Source organism: Pteropus medius, unplaced genomic scaffold, assembly GCF_902729225.1.
Source record: "Pteropus medius unplaced genomic scaffold, Ma_sr-lr_union100, whole genome shotgun sequence".
Lineage (NCBI taxonomy): Eukaryota > Metazoa > Chordata > Mammalia > Chiroptera > Pteropodidae > Pteropus > Pteropus medius.
In genome coordinates, this window is record NW_024354875.1 from 21,167,307 (window position 1) to 21,182,446 (window position 15,140).

General features: G+C 34.7%; 1 protein-coding gene across 1 annotated transcript; it reads right to left on the reverse strand.

Annotated features, from left to right (window-relative positions):
• Positions 1-5,054: 5,054 nt before the first annotated feature.
• On the reverse strand, positions 5,055-9,697 carry ERMN (ermin). Its single transcript, XM_039855591.1, has 3 exons — positions 9,433-9,697; positions 8,697-8,789; positions 5,055-5,808 (listed from the first exon to the last, which is right to left on the reverse strand). Exons 1-3 carry the CDS (start codon positions 9,671-9,673, stop codon positions 5,273-5,275), a joined length of 870 nt encoding a protein of 289 aa, XP_039711525.1. The 5' UTR covers positions 9,674-9,697; the 3' UTR covers positions 5,055-5,272.
• Between the last annotated feature and the right edge of the window lie 5,443 nt (positions 9,698-15,140).

Genomic DNA, 15,140 nt, shown 5'->3' on the forward strand with positions numbered 1-15,140 from the left:
GAAAGGAAAGGAAAGGAAAGGAAAGGAGAAAGGAAAGGAAAGGAGAAAGGAAAGGAAGAAAAAGCAAGAGTCTTTCACTACACCATGCTACTGTGATTTTTAGTTTTTTTTGTTTTTAAGAAGGGCAATCATTTCAGGTGAGCTCAGTTAAAATCTCTTGGTTGTGGAGTCAATCCTCTTCGGTTTCTTTCTCGAATGTGGTATATACAGGAAATAGAAGCTGCACCCCTCTCTGTTAAACAACTGAAGTGTAGATTTAAGGATAGCTATCCTCACATGCTTTGCACCGGTCTAGCTTCTTGACTTAATGCCACATTCTTCTCCATTTCCTGAAACAGTATGAGAGTGAGAAGTGTATAGAGAGAGAGACTGCCTCTCAGTGAATAATATTACAAACCCTTTCTTTCTCCAATCAAAGCTGACAGATTTCTTAATTTGAATAGAGGTGGGAAGTGAAAAATTGAGAAGGCCTTTAAAACAAACCAAGACTTGTAACTTTCACTTCATTGTATAGATTGTCACCATAGTGCTTTTATAACAGCTTGCATAGGTTACTCAACAACTGCTATAAACCAAAATGTCTACAATGAGAAGAGGAACACTAACCAAAGCTAATGTAGAAGATATTTATTTTTGGTAAGTAGCCACCTCATGGGCAGGTTTGAATAAGCCATGTAAAGTATTATATACTCTTGATAAGATTTAATGAATGGTATTTCAAGTCTGGTGATGCCTATGTCTATAAAAAGGAAAAAAAAAAATCCATCACACTAAGCAGATTTAATGCCTCTGTTTTCAACCTAATCGGTTGACTAGTAGTTACCACTCCAATTAGGGTCTCTTTGCAAGTTTATGTAAGTCTTTGCTTTGCAAAAATCCTCACTGTTCAACAAATAGAGCAACTTCTAATATGCTGAGTTCCCGATGATGGCAGTTGCCATCGAATAAGTAACATAGTTGTTTCTCGGAAAACAGAGTTTTTCTATTTTATTATCGATTGATAAACATTTGCTCGTTTAAGAATATTGGTCACAAATATCTATATGAATAAAACCTTTACATTAGATTTTAAAATTAAAATTTTTGATAGCATAAATACATTGTTACTACTTGACTATTCAAAAATACATCAATCTTTGCAAATATGTGTGTATATACGTATATATGTTCATATGTATTTATATGTACACATATATATAGACATATATACACATATATTCATTTATATGTATATATGTATATGTGAGTCTATATTTTATGTTTTGAATGGGGAGAAAAGAAAACCAAGAGTTTTACTTACAAATAAAGAAAATTAAGACATGTTTTTGGATATTTTTAACTTAAATACAAAGCCTTGTCTGCATCTGGCCTTCTGGACAGAAGTGTCTCAGGTGAACTTTCACTCTGGGTATCGTTTTTCATGCTTGAAAGGAGTAACCAAACTCTAAATTACCAAAATGCTTGTTATTCAGATTAGGATTATGCACATGATTTAATTCTTCTTTAAACAACTGCCCAAATGTTGTCACTTTTATAGATATTAACTATAAGAGGAAGACATAAAACAGAAGGTAAAGGTCACATTAGTGAATTTTGTTTTTGATTACCTGAAAACACTTGTTAATGGGAGAACTAGTTTAAAACTATGGAGTATAAAGGAATTTGGAGTTAATTTGAACAGTTTTAAGTACCTAATGTTTCTGCCTCTGATCAACTAACATTATTATAAAGGAGAAATCAAACACGTAACGTTTGCTTTTTAAGTTTCTAAGTTAAAATTCAAATTACTTTCCAAATTTATTTCCAAAAATCCTACAAACTGCCAGTTAATTATGAGACATCATCAGTCAATTTTATAGTTTGCCATGTATCTGAGTGATTTTTGCTGCTGATTTCTGCCTGTGTCATTGTGTTTATGTTGATTGTATGGCCTAGTCACTTTGTGTTCTTCATGAGTTGTATACATGTTTTGGTATTCATATTTATTATATTACTGTCTGATATTTTAATATTGATACATATTTGCTATAATTTTTTACCTTACCTTTTATAGTCCTTTTTTTTTTTATAGAGCAATGAAAGTTCAGGCTTTAAAAGAAATAATGGCCTTTCTCATATGGCCAAACATATTTCTTATTTGTTATACTCTGGTGCTTCATCCTTTTCCATAATTCTCTATTATTACTTATTTTAAACATTTTTCTTATTACCTTGAAAAACAACTGTTCGTTCTCCATTCAAAAATGTGCCAAAAGTACTACCCCATATAAATATGCAGAAACAATTACTATAAAAGTGTCAGCATAGTTTAAATGTATTACATTGATGACTGACTACAAAGATATATGTGTTTTTCAAGTTTTGGAGTCAAGATGCATCTAATACAATAGCTCAGTTCCTATAAAAACAATAGAAATTTTTATGAACATTACATATCTATCCATCAGAAATTCTTTTTGTAATTTCATATACAATCACTTTGAGGCTTTTTTGAAATAAATAATGCAAATGAGTTAAAATAATGTGTTTTCTTGATTTCTGAAGCAGCATTTTTACATGTTCTTCTTAACAGCTGCTGATATGCAAGATTTCTTTCTCAATTTTAAAGAGCAGCTAAAGAAAATAAAATCTAGACACCAAAAACAAGGACACAAACTTTTATTGAGAGCAAGTCAGACACAGCATTTCTTTAATTAATTTGTAGATGATAGATAGATAGATAGATAGATAGATAGATAGATAGATAGATTCTAGCATATGTTGTGTCTTCAAATATAGTATTATATGAAAGATAAGTTTTATGTTGACAGAGAAATAGAGCTGTTATTAATTCCTGTTCATCCAGAAACTAAGGAAAATAAAAAAGCATGTAAGAAATATCAGCATTCTCATAATATATCAATTCTCCCTCCTACCAGGTACCAGAGCCCTTCTTTTATCCCTAAACCTCGAATTATAAAAGCAGTAAACCTTTCTGTGTAATTACCAATTTATGTTCTAACGTGTCCCGTATGACTTTTAAATACGACAAAAGTCCCTCATGCAATCTGAACCATACCCTTGTCTTCTCCAGGTTACAAGGAATCAAGCAGCCACCCATCACCGTTAAGTTGCTGATGGTCACTCAATTCCATGGCCTTAATGTAAGGTGGCTGCAAAAGGCAATGGACACTGATGCCAAAGCATAGTTTCAGTCCTCCTTTTGCAACTACATTGCCTCATCCATGAGTATTAAACATTTACTCATTGAATATACACTGGAAAATTCTTTGTTGACAAAATCTGTCATGATTGGTTAATCACCTGGTAAAAGCATAAAGCTAAAAATGCCAAGATTACTATATATTGTCACACCGTAAGAGCTAGTTGCTTAGTCATGTGACATGGCCATAGACCACCCATCTTACTCAAGTTCCTCAGGAATTCAACATCATCTTTGCAAAATAATTCAAAATATAGACTCCATTGATGATAGGTTAACAATATGGCCCTGTTCCATGATGGATAACAAAATGCTGTGCTTTGAAGTTAAGTAGAAAATTGTAGGTGTCATCAGTAATCCAGAAAAGAAAATAGGTTGTCCAAATAGAAAGATTTGGATGTTCTAATTAAATGGCAAAGTGTCCTAGTGCATCAAATCTCTGCCTAAGTTTATTGTTAAAGACCTGATTTCTCTGTCTTTATTCTGGAAACATTATTGTCAAGAATGAAATCTATAGGTTATGTAGATTAAGGATGGCAGAACTTTTATACGGTCAGGTTGCAAAGTATCTGTTTGAAAAAATAAAGAAGCACTTTAATCTTGAATTCAAAATTGAGTCTCATAAATACACAATAATAATATATACTACTATGGAAATATAAGACCATAAAGAACTAAAAAAATTAATATTAAAATGTATGAGATTTGTTAGACATAAATAAGTAATAATCTAAGAAGGGATAACCCAGGGTTTTTTACAAAATGAAAAAAAAAATAAACAAAGGGTTGAATAGTACAATGAAGACTGTATTACACTGAAACAATAAGGAATTGTCTTTTCACATGCAGGCCAAAATATATTTTTCTCTGTGGCAACAGAAAGTTCAGGATAATATATAAGGAAGCATGAAATAAAAATTATGGAACTATCTAAGAAGTCTACATAAATATAGACTTTTCCTTTTTATAAATATTCAGTACATTATTTGACACATTGGTTTGAATGAAACTCCACAAGCACAATTTTAAGCATCTTGATTTGGGCTGAGGTCCAGTAAATTATATATTCCCTACAACTATCAGAGCTTTCTCACTAAAAATACATGCTCACACTCTACTTTGAAATATTCTAAGATAATTATTTCTATTTTCATAGTAACCAGTACAGTTATGACTAGAGTTTTTTCAGATTTCTAAGGAAAGAAAAGTATCCTAAGATATTGTTAATAAGAAAAAGTGTGGTCATAGAGAGGGGGTATTTTCTTAAAAGTTGTGCTAAAGCTATCATTTTTATTTTTAATGATTTTAACTGTGCTAGACGAGATTTTAAGTCACAGAAATAAAGCTATCCAATATAACTCTTTAGTCTATTGCCCACCAATCTTTTAGCTCCTTTCTGTATTAACCTCACAATGGATTTAATTCATCTTTTTTTTACCAACATTTAGTAAACAGAATTCTCCTGACTGACAATTGCTCAGCCCCTCTAGTGAGAAAATTCAGTCACTCTAACATCAAGGAAGTAGGCCTACACTGAATTTTCACTGTGTAATGCCAAGGAAAACCACCGAAAAAAATTTTTTGAAGATAATAGGAAAAACAAAGCAGTTTGAAAAATCTGCTTTTCAAGGTCTATAAAATCTTGTTTAAAAGTAAGAAAAGTTTAACAACGGACTTTCTATCACCCTCAAGGTAGAAGAAGAAAGACTCCAAAAGAAATATAGAAATCATTTCAAATAGGTCTTTTTCATTGTGATGACTATATTTCCCAACACTGTTCCTTCTAAAAGCTAAGTCATGCCAGGCTCCCCAGAGGTTCTGGCTGTTTAGTGCTTATCATATAATGCTACATTAGTGAAGTTTTAAAAAACAAATGTCTGTAATGAATCTAAAATTTTTGATTTGAGATTACCAGGCTGAATTTTGTCTAGGGTTATTTTCACATTATTCTACAGAGAGTAAGCATCCACATTTTTAAGGGGATAACTCAAGGCATACGGAGATGCATCTCAGGAAAACAGAATTAGTTTTTGCTTTAGTGGGCATGAGAACTTCTCAGATTCAGTTAGTTTATAAATGCATCATAGACTCAAATTCATCGATTCTTTGCTTGGTATTCCCTTTCCTGATTTTCCGATAAGATATTGTATTGTATCTTGAATAAGCATTTCTTGAGATATCGTTCTTCTTCCCAAAGGCTGGCTGCTCATCAGGTGTCACAGGCTGGGAACTAGGACTGCTCAGTGGGGAGTCCTCACTTGCATCACCTTCCTCTTTTAAGTGAGAACTCTCTTCACATTTTTTCTTAAATTCTATCACTCGAACTTCATCTTCATCATCATTACAGACATCATCATCATTATCATCATCATCACCATTGTTAATTTCTTCATCCCAAACTTCTTGCTCCTCTTCATGTTTAGAATGCAACACATCAACTTGGCTAGGTTTTTGAAATCCCAACCATTCAATTTCAGTTGCCTGGTGAGCTTTGTTCTTCCTACCTTCATCTCCCCTTTCTTCTAGAGGTTGTTCAGCAATCCTTTCTTTTTTTCTACTTATTTCCTGGTTATTGCTGCTCAGGGGAATCTTCTCCCACTGACGCCCTGTAGCAAAATCAATTGGTAGTTGAGGTGTGCAGAGGTTCCAAAATAGTCAGATGTTATTTTTCAAATTATTGTTCTGGACAATCAGTTCCCCACATATGTTTTATGGGATGTTATTCTGTGGGTTATTAATATGTTTTAACAATAAAATGGGCTACACCATCAAATTAGTTTGGAAAACATTGCATTAAACACAGTTAAGTAAATTTCTGCAGAATTTATCCAAGCCTTTAAAATGCTAATGAATATTTTAAATCGCCTAGAAAGTAGGCAACTCAACCTCATTTAACTATGGATTTTTCTGTTGTTGTGGACTAAAGAATCTAGTGAGATTGGTATTCCCTGAGATATACTTCTAAAAATCTTGTCTAGCCTGTCATGACTGGATATGTGAATATGTAAAATAAATATTTGGACCTATATCTTAAACACACACACACACACACACACACACACACACACACACACTCCTCAGAAAAATTATAAAAATATTTCACAGGGAAAAAAATTTTCTTCCAATAGTAAAAGCAATGACTGTTCATGTCTGGTCAAGCTCAGAGTAACACATTTAGTATTTGCTACCATACTTCTCAGAGTTGTCATAACATACAAGGGTAGGAGGAGGAGTAGGGGACTACAAATGGTCAGGAGTCATGTGCTGAGCTAACTAAAGCACCAAGGCCACCAAAGCACACAAAATATCTGCCACTAATTCCTAGAGACCCAAGATTTAAAAATAATGTTGAGGTAATATCTACAAAGTGCTAAATTAGCCTATCATTTTAGCTATATCCTTAATGACAACTAATTAACTCAAGTTTGGTACCACGTAATAACTTTTAGAAGGCTTAATTCATTGCAAATTTTACTTTTCAAGCAGATCATATCAGCATATCTTCAATAATATTGACTGAGCATGCTAAAAAGAACTAATTATAGGAAAGTAGAGGTTGTAGACTTTCACCCCTAGAGCACTACTGTGGGAAGCTTCAGATGTAGTGCGCATGATTCAGAAATATTATCTGGGTTGTGTCCCTTGTCAGCCCTGGGTTCATTACTCCTTTTCAACACCATAAGAGTCATTAACTAAAGTAAGAGGTAACGATCCTCCTTGCCCTTCCCTTCCATAATTTTCTACGTCACTGAAAGATGTCCACAAGTTCATTTCCATCAAAGATTTTTCATTCTCTTTTTATTTTTTATTTTTTTCGCAACTATAGGAATCAGATAGTAAACTTACAAAAAGAGAGAATTGAAGATGGATTATCACTTCCAACTAGTTGTACACAGTTCCTATCAGGTCATTGGTTCCCAGTCAATGTTCTTTACATTATAAATAAATATGCATTAGAATGTTTGCTATCATCTTGAGCTTTGTTTTACTTAATTTTTTTCTACAGAACCATAGAAACTGATCTTTTTGCTCATATTTATGACTCAGGCGTGAAGTTGTCATGCACGAAATTACTTCTCGAATGTAAATTATATTTTTTTCCTCAATATTTTTATCATCTTCTTATTTTTCAACCCAGGAGTGTTCTCTTTGGAGACTTAATAGCTATTCACCATTGTGAAAATAAAAGACAACAAAATGTGGTGGACCTCTAGCCTATAGGAAAAACATACATTCCTCCAAACACAAAAGGATTCATTCAGAGAAAAATTCATTCTGAGACCATCTACTTTTAAAATCCAGACTGCTTTTGTTCTCTATTTGATAAAAATAAAAGATTCTTGAAAACTGTTGTTTCCATTGGACTTCCTGATTAGAAACTAGAAAAGAGTTCTAGATGAAAGATTGAGATCCCCACCTCTGAGAGCTTACTACATTAGCAGAAAGACTAGGGCAAAGAGGTGATTTAGTTCATTTCATAAGGGCTTAAGTCTTATAAATTATCTGCGGTAACATAAGAAGTTTGACAATGGCTGTTGCTTATCACCTTCTTCCTTAAATGTCTATGCAATAGACCACTGCATGTGGTCAGCAGACAGCCTGAGTGGTGTCCAGGCCAAGTAGACAACCCAGGAAATTGTCAATTAAATTCATGTCTTTCTTGGCATGTACTATTTTATGCTATGTTATAACATTTCAATCAATAACCTCTTCAATACTTTGCCTGTTAAGATCCTAACTAAACTCAATTGCTTAAGTCTAAAAAGCTGGCTTCTATTTCAAGATAAGATGTTTATGACTGCAAGAAAGGAAATAAATAATTAATGGATTTTTATTTTTCACTTTATTTGGGAATTGCTTGAATGTTGGAGTTTTCTTAGAGAAGCCTAAAAGATTGTGTGTCTTTTAGTCTCGAGTTTATTTAGAAATACAATATTGTCACTTAGAAATCAATATTCTTTTTATTCTCCCATTTTTTGAAAGAACACAATTAAAATTAACTTCATCACCTGAGAGATTTCTTTGACAAGAATTAGGTAACCATTTTGTGCTTACATCAGAAAGCTAGAATTTTCCCACAGATCAAGTAAATTTATAAGATTATTTTAAACTGCATGGCAATAGTAAACATTTAGGATAAACCTATTTTTGAAATATTTACATATCACAAAGTGTGTGACAGATTTTGAGATAATAAATTAAAAAGAAAGGTTGATTCAATGGACTAACTTATTAAAAGACAGATATATTGTCAAGTCAAAACATTGTCAGTCAGTTATACCAATCCATGTAGTCTGTCTTGAAGCTTCTAGAATAATTTCTAAAGTGAAACCCACAGATAATCAAGACCTCTTACCTGCCTATAGCAACTTTGAGCTTTTTAAGTCATGCCTTGATTGCCTTTTCAACACCACACACAAGCAACATCCCATGCAAACCTTGTCATCCATACCCAGTCAAACAATTTCTGTGTACAAATGGAGGTTCCTCTTACCTTCTCTGAATGTCATTTCATCAATACTTGTTTCTTGGAGAGTAAGATCTGTGATCGCCTTATGAACAATAAAGAGATTCTCTTCCGGTTTTTCTGGCGGGGGTGGGGGGCAGAAGATTAATATTTTAATATTTAAATAGTTCAAGGTTAAATAAATTACCAGTTTAGACTCTAAGTAGATTCTTTGATTTTTAATTATGATCACTAAAAATAACTATTTCACTCTTCCAGCTGATTTCTTCACTGGTTCCTTTTATTATAAACATAATGATAACTCTCCTTTAATATCTATATAAGGTATAGAACCATGAATTCAGATACTTTCAGGTATATTTAAAAAGAAAAATTGAAATTTTGAATTCCCTTTGCTCAAATAATAACGGAGCTGTTTATAACAATAATAACATAGCTAGCATTTAACCAACTTAGTAATCCTCACAACAACTCTACGAATTTCGATACTATTGTTCTGTCTTATACTGAGAAAACTAAGTCTTCAGGAGTCTAGGAACATTGCTAGGGTCACAGAGCTATCAAATACAGAAGCCAAGGTTCGACTTGAGGCAGAGGCTTAGTCCTCGTGCTATGCAGCTCCAGTAGAATAAGGAGCCACATTTGGGCAGGGACAGGGATGGGAGAGTGTACAGCTCATTCCTTTCGTAACAGTTTATCAAAAGAATCCTGGGTGAGTTTACAAATCAAATCAAGCAAATTAAAGAGAAAGAAAATGTCTTACCTTTTAGAATCTTCTCATCCATGGACCAATTGAGCAGCATATTCCCTTGTAATTTTTCATTTTTTTCCTCATTTCTTTCTGTGGGTAAATCTTCAAGACTAGGTTCTATCCTGTAGAATGATGGGTTGCCATCAACATCACTGGCTTCCTCATTGGTTTTAGCAATTGGTTGTTGACCATTTTCAGGTGGTGTGTTCCCATTACACTCAACTTGACTGAATGTCACTGGAACGTCTGTCATGATGTACAGTTGAATCCAATTTAGAGAGAGCTTTGGGGAAACTGAGTAAACAGATCCTTGATAAAATATGTTCTCTTGCCTTCAAGTCCTATAGTTCCAACTCCTACTATAAAAATACAAATTATTTACTTTAGTACATAATAATGAGCTTCTTTTCCTAAAGGTGCCCAGATAGAGCTTAGAACAAAAGCAAAAGGCTTTGTCAGAGTTGCCACCAGCCCTTGAGCAAAAATCTGGCCAATCACCACCTTCTTTGTTTGGCAGTCCCACTTGCAGAATTAATGGCAGCCTTTTGATTTACATAAACAATCTGAGGCAATCAGGCTTTTGTGTTGGCATGTAGAAGAGGACTTTCAGCTTGTCAGTCCTCCTCTGGGAACAGAGATTTTTGTCCCTTTTTATAATGGCTCTTTGTCATTTTCCTTGTAACAGGAGCCACAATTGTTCCACAGCTTTAATCCAGAGAGAATGACCACCTTGAGGCCTATTAGTTCTGCATAACCAGCTTAACATTTCAAAACAGATTTTGTTCAAGTAAAACCTCAGCTATTTTATAGGGGACAATGGCATCGTTTCTTATTTATTAAAGAATAAAAAAAAAGCTTATCAAAAACCTGTAAACAGGACAACTTTATCGTAAGTGGTTCTGATAGCAGATTCTACTGTATGTTTTCAGGAGCCCAGAAAAGAAACCTAAGAGAAAACAAACAAAAAATTTTGCCATCTTGCTAATACCATAAAATGTTACAATTTTAGAGAAATGTTTTTGTTCTATAGTTTCTTATCCTCTTGTTTATTTATGTCTATCAAAGCCCAATCCATCCTTTAAAACCCTGATATAATTCTATCCATGAAATTTTGCCTCCCTAATTAAAATTATTCTCTATATTTCCTATGGATAGTGTATGATGCTGGTAAAATTATATAGCACCAACACAGTCTGCATTGGGGGAAAACAGGTGATTATGTAAAACATCTATAACCTACCACACCTTATTTTTTTAAAGAAGCAATCGTTCTTTTTTCTGTTTTTTGGGTTTTGGATCTCACATAGTGCAAAATGATCCCAGAGCTTTTGCCCATGCTGCTCCCCCGCTTGGAATGCCTTTTCTTCCTCAAGGCCAAACCCGTGACCTAACCAAGTCCTCTAAGTTCTCAGCTCTGAGGCTGAAATGTCATTTCTTTAATGACACTTTCCCTAACCCACAGGATTAAGACAGGACCCCTGATACACATTATCTTTGCCCTTTAGAGTACTCTTCATAGTTGTGATTAAACAAGTAATTGCACAATTATCAGTGTAATATCTTTTTCATCAGCTAAAATCTGAGCTTTACTTGCATAAGGATCAAGTTTAATTTTCTTACATGTGTCCCCACCATGTAGCATCTGCTTTGAACTATATATGTTCTCTCTCTCTCTCTCAATTTCTCTCTCTCTCTCTCTCTTTCTACACACACACACACACACACACACACACAGACACAGTTAAATAAATAAATAAATTTTACTCCCAAGAGAATACATTTCAAATATTTTCTAAAGAGAAGAGGTTGGCTAGTAATTGTAAATTTATCACCTTTAAAATTGTATCTAAGGCTGAGCTCATTAAAGTCTATGCCAAGAATGACAAATACATGACACTGGTTTCATCCTTCTCCCAAGCACTAGGAAAGCATCTCTAATAAAGACTAAAATTCCTTCCCTTGTCATCACTACCTCTTCTCTAACCAATACACTAATTATTTCTTTGTCTAGGAGAGGAAAAATAATTTCACTCTATCTTTCTGAGTTCTTGGCTGAGAACCTATAATGAAAGACAGATTGGCAAAATAAAAATGAACAGAAGTTTATCAACACGTGTGCCTTATGTATACATGGCGGATGAGATACGCAAGGAAACTGAGTAACTCCCTAAGATGGACCAAGCTACCAACTTAAATAGCACCTTCAGTTAAAGACAAAAGTAAAAAAGGTATATTTGGGGGGTGTGAAGGGGGAGGCCAGTTACGAGAGGTTATGAAGAAAAGCACAGTAAAGAAAAGTAAGGTCTGTTATGCAGATTTGAGTGGCCACCTTCTCCATATATAAGATTCCCTTATGATTTAGAGTCATCCTTCTCTTCCTGGTAGAAAGAGGAAGACACATTTACAAATGTAGATTTTCTTTATAAATGTCATTTTCCCCTACAAAAGGGAAATTCCCCTACATCCTCTACTCTGTTTTCAGAGTTTCTCCGGTGTCTGCTTTTTCTCAAAAAAGCAGCAATCCTTCTGCTAAAGAGACATGTTTTGGGGTAACATATTCTTTTGTTCTTAATGTCGTTAACAAACACTTATACAGCGCTTATATGTCATGTAATGTCCAAATTGCTTCACAAATAGTAACACATTTGACCTTCATAACAGTCCTGTAAGGTAGGTGCTATTATTATCCCCTTTTCATAGACTAGAAAAGTGAAGCACAAAGAGATTAAAGAATTTGTTCAAGGTCACACAGCCAGTAAGCCTGCTAATGAGAATCTGCATCATAGATCAAGTAGAATGCCATACCTGGCCGGGGTGCTGATGTTTCCTTTGGCCATAGGTCCCGCTGGGTTCCAGCCCGATGAATTAAGCACTTTCTCAGCAAGGTGTAGAAGAAGTAGTTGTAGCCAGGAAAGGGCAGCAGAGTACCTGAGGTGGAATCCAGGCCTTCCCGAGACAGACACCCCATCTGCTGGGGACAATATTGGGAGGGCTAGGGAGTTTCCTCCACCAGTCATAAAAGGGTTAATTGCTTAATTAAAAAATTCAAATCTGGAGCCACATAGGCCCACCCCACTGACTCACAGTAAGAACAGCCCAAGATCTACAGCAGGAAGAAAACATTGCCTGGAATCAGATGGGAGAATGCAGAAACCAAGGCCAAGGTAGGCACACATGGGGACAAAGTACATTGTCAAACCCTTAAGAACAGGAAATGGCACGAGTTTTACTGAATGCCCAGGGATAAACGTACAAAGATAGAAATGATCATGTTAGCTTTCAAGACCTGTCTTCATTTTTCATTTCCTTCAGACTGCCAAGCACTTCAATTCAGGAACACAGCAGAGTTTAGAGAATTTAGTCTATTTTTCTTACACTAGATTTCTGACTCTACAGCAACTGCAATTTATACCACTGGCTTAGTTTTTATGAGTATAATTTTTTTTATTATCTTCTTTCTCATGCCATGCTTTGACATTTTTTTCCCCTGGCGTTGGAATTATTTTAGATTTTAAAAGATAGAAAAAAATGATCTAGAGTTCTGTCAGCATTAGCATGTTCACCCTTATGAAAAGCAGTATTTTTATGCAGTCCTACAGAATAATGGAAGTCAGGTAAATGGTTTGTAACATGTATTATTTTTCCTACAAGTAGGAAATACTCATAGGAGATACATTTAGCACCAAGATGAGTCTATCCAACTAAAAAATAAAACATAGAGTACTTTATCCATAAAAAGGTAAGTCGCCACCCTTGTTTGCAATAACTTATTCCTTTTAATGTTAGAATTTGCACTAATGATCCTTAATTCAAATACTATTGCATAATCTCCACTCCATGAAATATAACTTCCTTTAGATGATTTATTGGATGAGTAGTGTTTTTTTCCCTTACTTATTGTTTTTTTAATAGTAAAGGACATGTAAAAAATGTAACCATTATCAAATCTGTAACAAAATATGATAATGATAGAATCTCACTGGGGAATGTAAAGTATCAAAACAAAAGTATGTAAATATCCACATTCCATTTGTTAAGTGCCAAATAATTAATGTTAAAGCAATATTACATCTAGAACAACGATTTGGGGAAATGTCATAAGCCCTTGACCTTTAATAATACATGAAAAACGCCAAGCCACAAGTTAATGCTATAACCCATACAGGCAATGAGCACTGAATAAGAACAAGAAATAAATGTAAAAATCAGTTTTTGATCCTGGAAACTCGTGGCCAATATGTAAACACAGATTTTTATAGCTGTGTCAGGGGTATTGTATGAATCAATGCTGAAACAGAAAGAGAATCACTAAGGGGTATATTGATCAATTGATCTATCGCAATAGGGATTTGACCTTACACAATTGTGTGTGTTGTTTAAACTGTCTTGGTAAGTTTGTTGTCAAGTCTGGTGCTGAAGCTTGAAGTCTACAAGGCAGGAAGTTGGAAGAGAAAATGAATGTATAGGGCAAGAACAAAGTGGAGACAATAGAACAAGCTGGAACACACAAGGACAAACTGAAACCCATGTTAGTTTTCACTTCCTCTGAACTTAGTGGCATAAGTGTCTTCCAGGAGAGCCAGTCCCTTTGTCAAGACCCAGGAATTAGAGAAGCTGAAAGAAGATCTAGGAGAAGGTGGAGTACTTGCAGGCCCAGTGCTGCCCCTGCACAGTTAAACTAGCAGAGCAGCAGTGGTGTGTGTGAACCACAAAACAGTGCTGCTTTACTTCTGCCCTACAAGTCTCACCCAGGAATATCTCTTTTAGCCTACTTTTCTTTTTCTGGAAAAACTGAAGACGGGGAATTCTGAGAAATGTAGTTTAGACAAGTCAGGCTGACATAACATCACCACTCTGGACTTTCAACACCTCTCTGAACCAGTGTGGTACCCTATGCAAACTTTCAGCTCAAAATCCCACAGATAACCTTAGAGGATCTTTTGTAGGGAATAGAGTAATGCCTCAAAGGGGTGTGAATCCTTTAATGGCCCTGAGGAGACAAAATAATCTGAAATGGTTCACGTAAGGGATGAACATCCCAAATTGAAAAAACAGCCCAGTGAAAGTGAATTGTTACAGAAATATAAAATGTCATAACAGTAAAATCAATCAATATCCATATATTTTACCTAATAAAAACAAGTAGATTAAGGTAATTATCTTGTGCCATCTTAGTATCTTGTGTTTATATTTATGCCTAGAATGAAACAATAGCTATCACTTTGGCAATATAAGATCTCAAAGTAAAAGATGGTTTCTCCCAGACAATAGTAAAGTCTATAGATATAGCACATGACTTTTAAGAATTTAATGGAACAGAATTCAAAAATTCAACTGCACCTGACATGAATCTGGCTTTCTAACCTTGGAAGTGAGTTGGGGATGGAGGACTGGGCTTATCCATTGTCTCTCTAAAAACAAAGACATTCTTATACCACCAGGAAAAGATATTTTTTGTGGTTCAAGAATCTCGGGCCTGACCTCCCAGAGAGTCACTGTATACCATTTTAAAAGTAGTGGCTGAGAATTTGGTGAGTATTAAAAGAGAGTGCAGCTTTCTAAATAAGTCTCTGTCTGGGGACAAGCAGGAGTGATGGATGAGGAGAATTGCACTAACCAAGAATTAAGAGGCCCCTCAAATAGAGGACAAATCATCATCAGTGACCCCAGTAATAGTCAAGAGGATAGACTCAAATATCAAACGACCTAGAATAAAATTC

What these genes read in the sequence shown, in the direction of transcription:
- ERMN (XM_039855591.1), bottom strand. Translation starts at nt 9,673, where the DNA reads ATGACAGACGTTCCAGTGACATTCAGTCAAGTTGAGTGTAATGGGAAC. An exon ending in GGATGAGAAGATTCTAAAAG is followed by an intron (nt 8,790 to 9,432) that starts GTAAGACATTTT and finishes CACCCCCGCCAG; the next exon opens with AAAAACCGGAAGAGAATCTC. An exon ending in TGAAATGACATTCAGAGAAG is followed by an intron (nt 5,809 to 8,696) that starts GTAAGAGGAACC and finishes ATTTTGCTACAG; the next exon opens with GGCGTCAGTGGGAGAAGATT.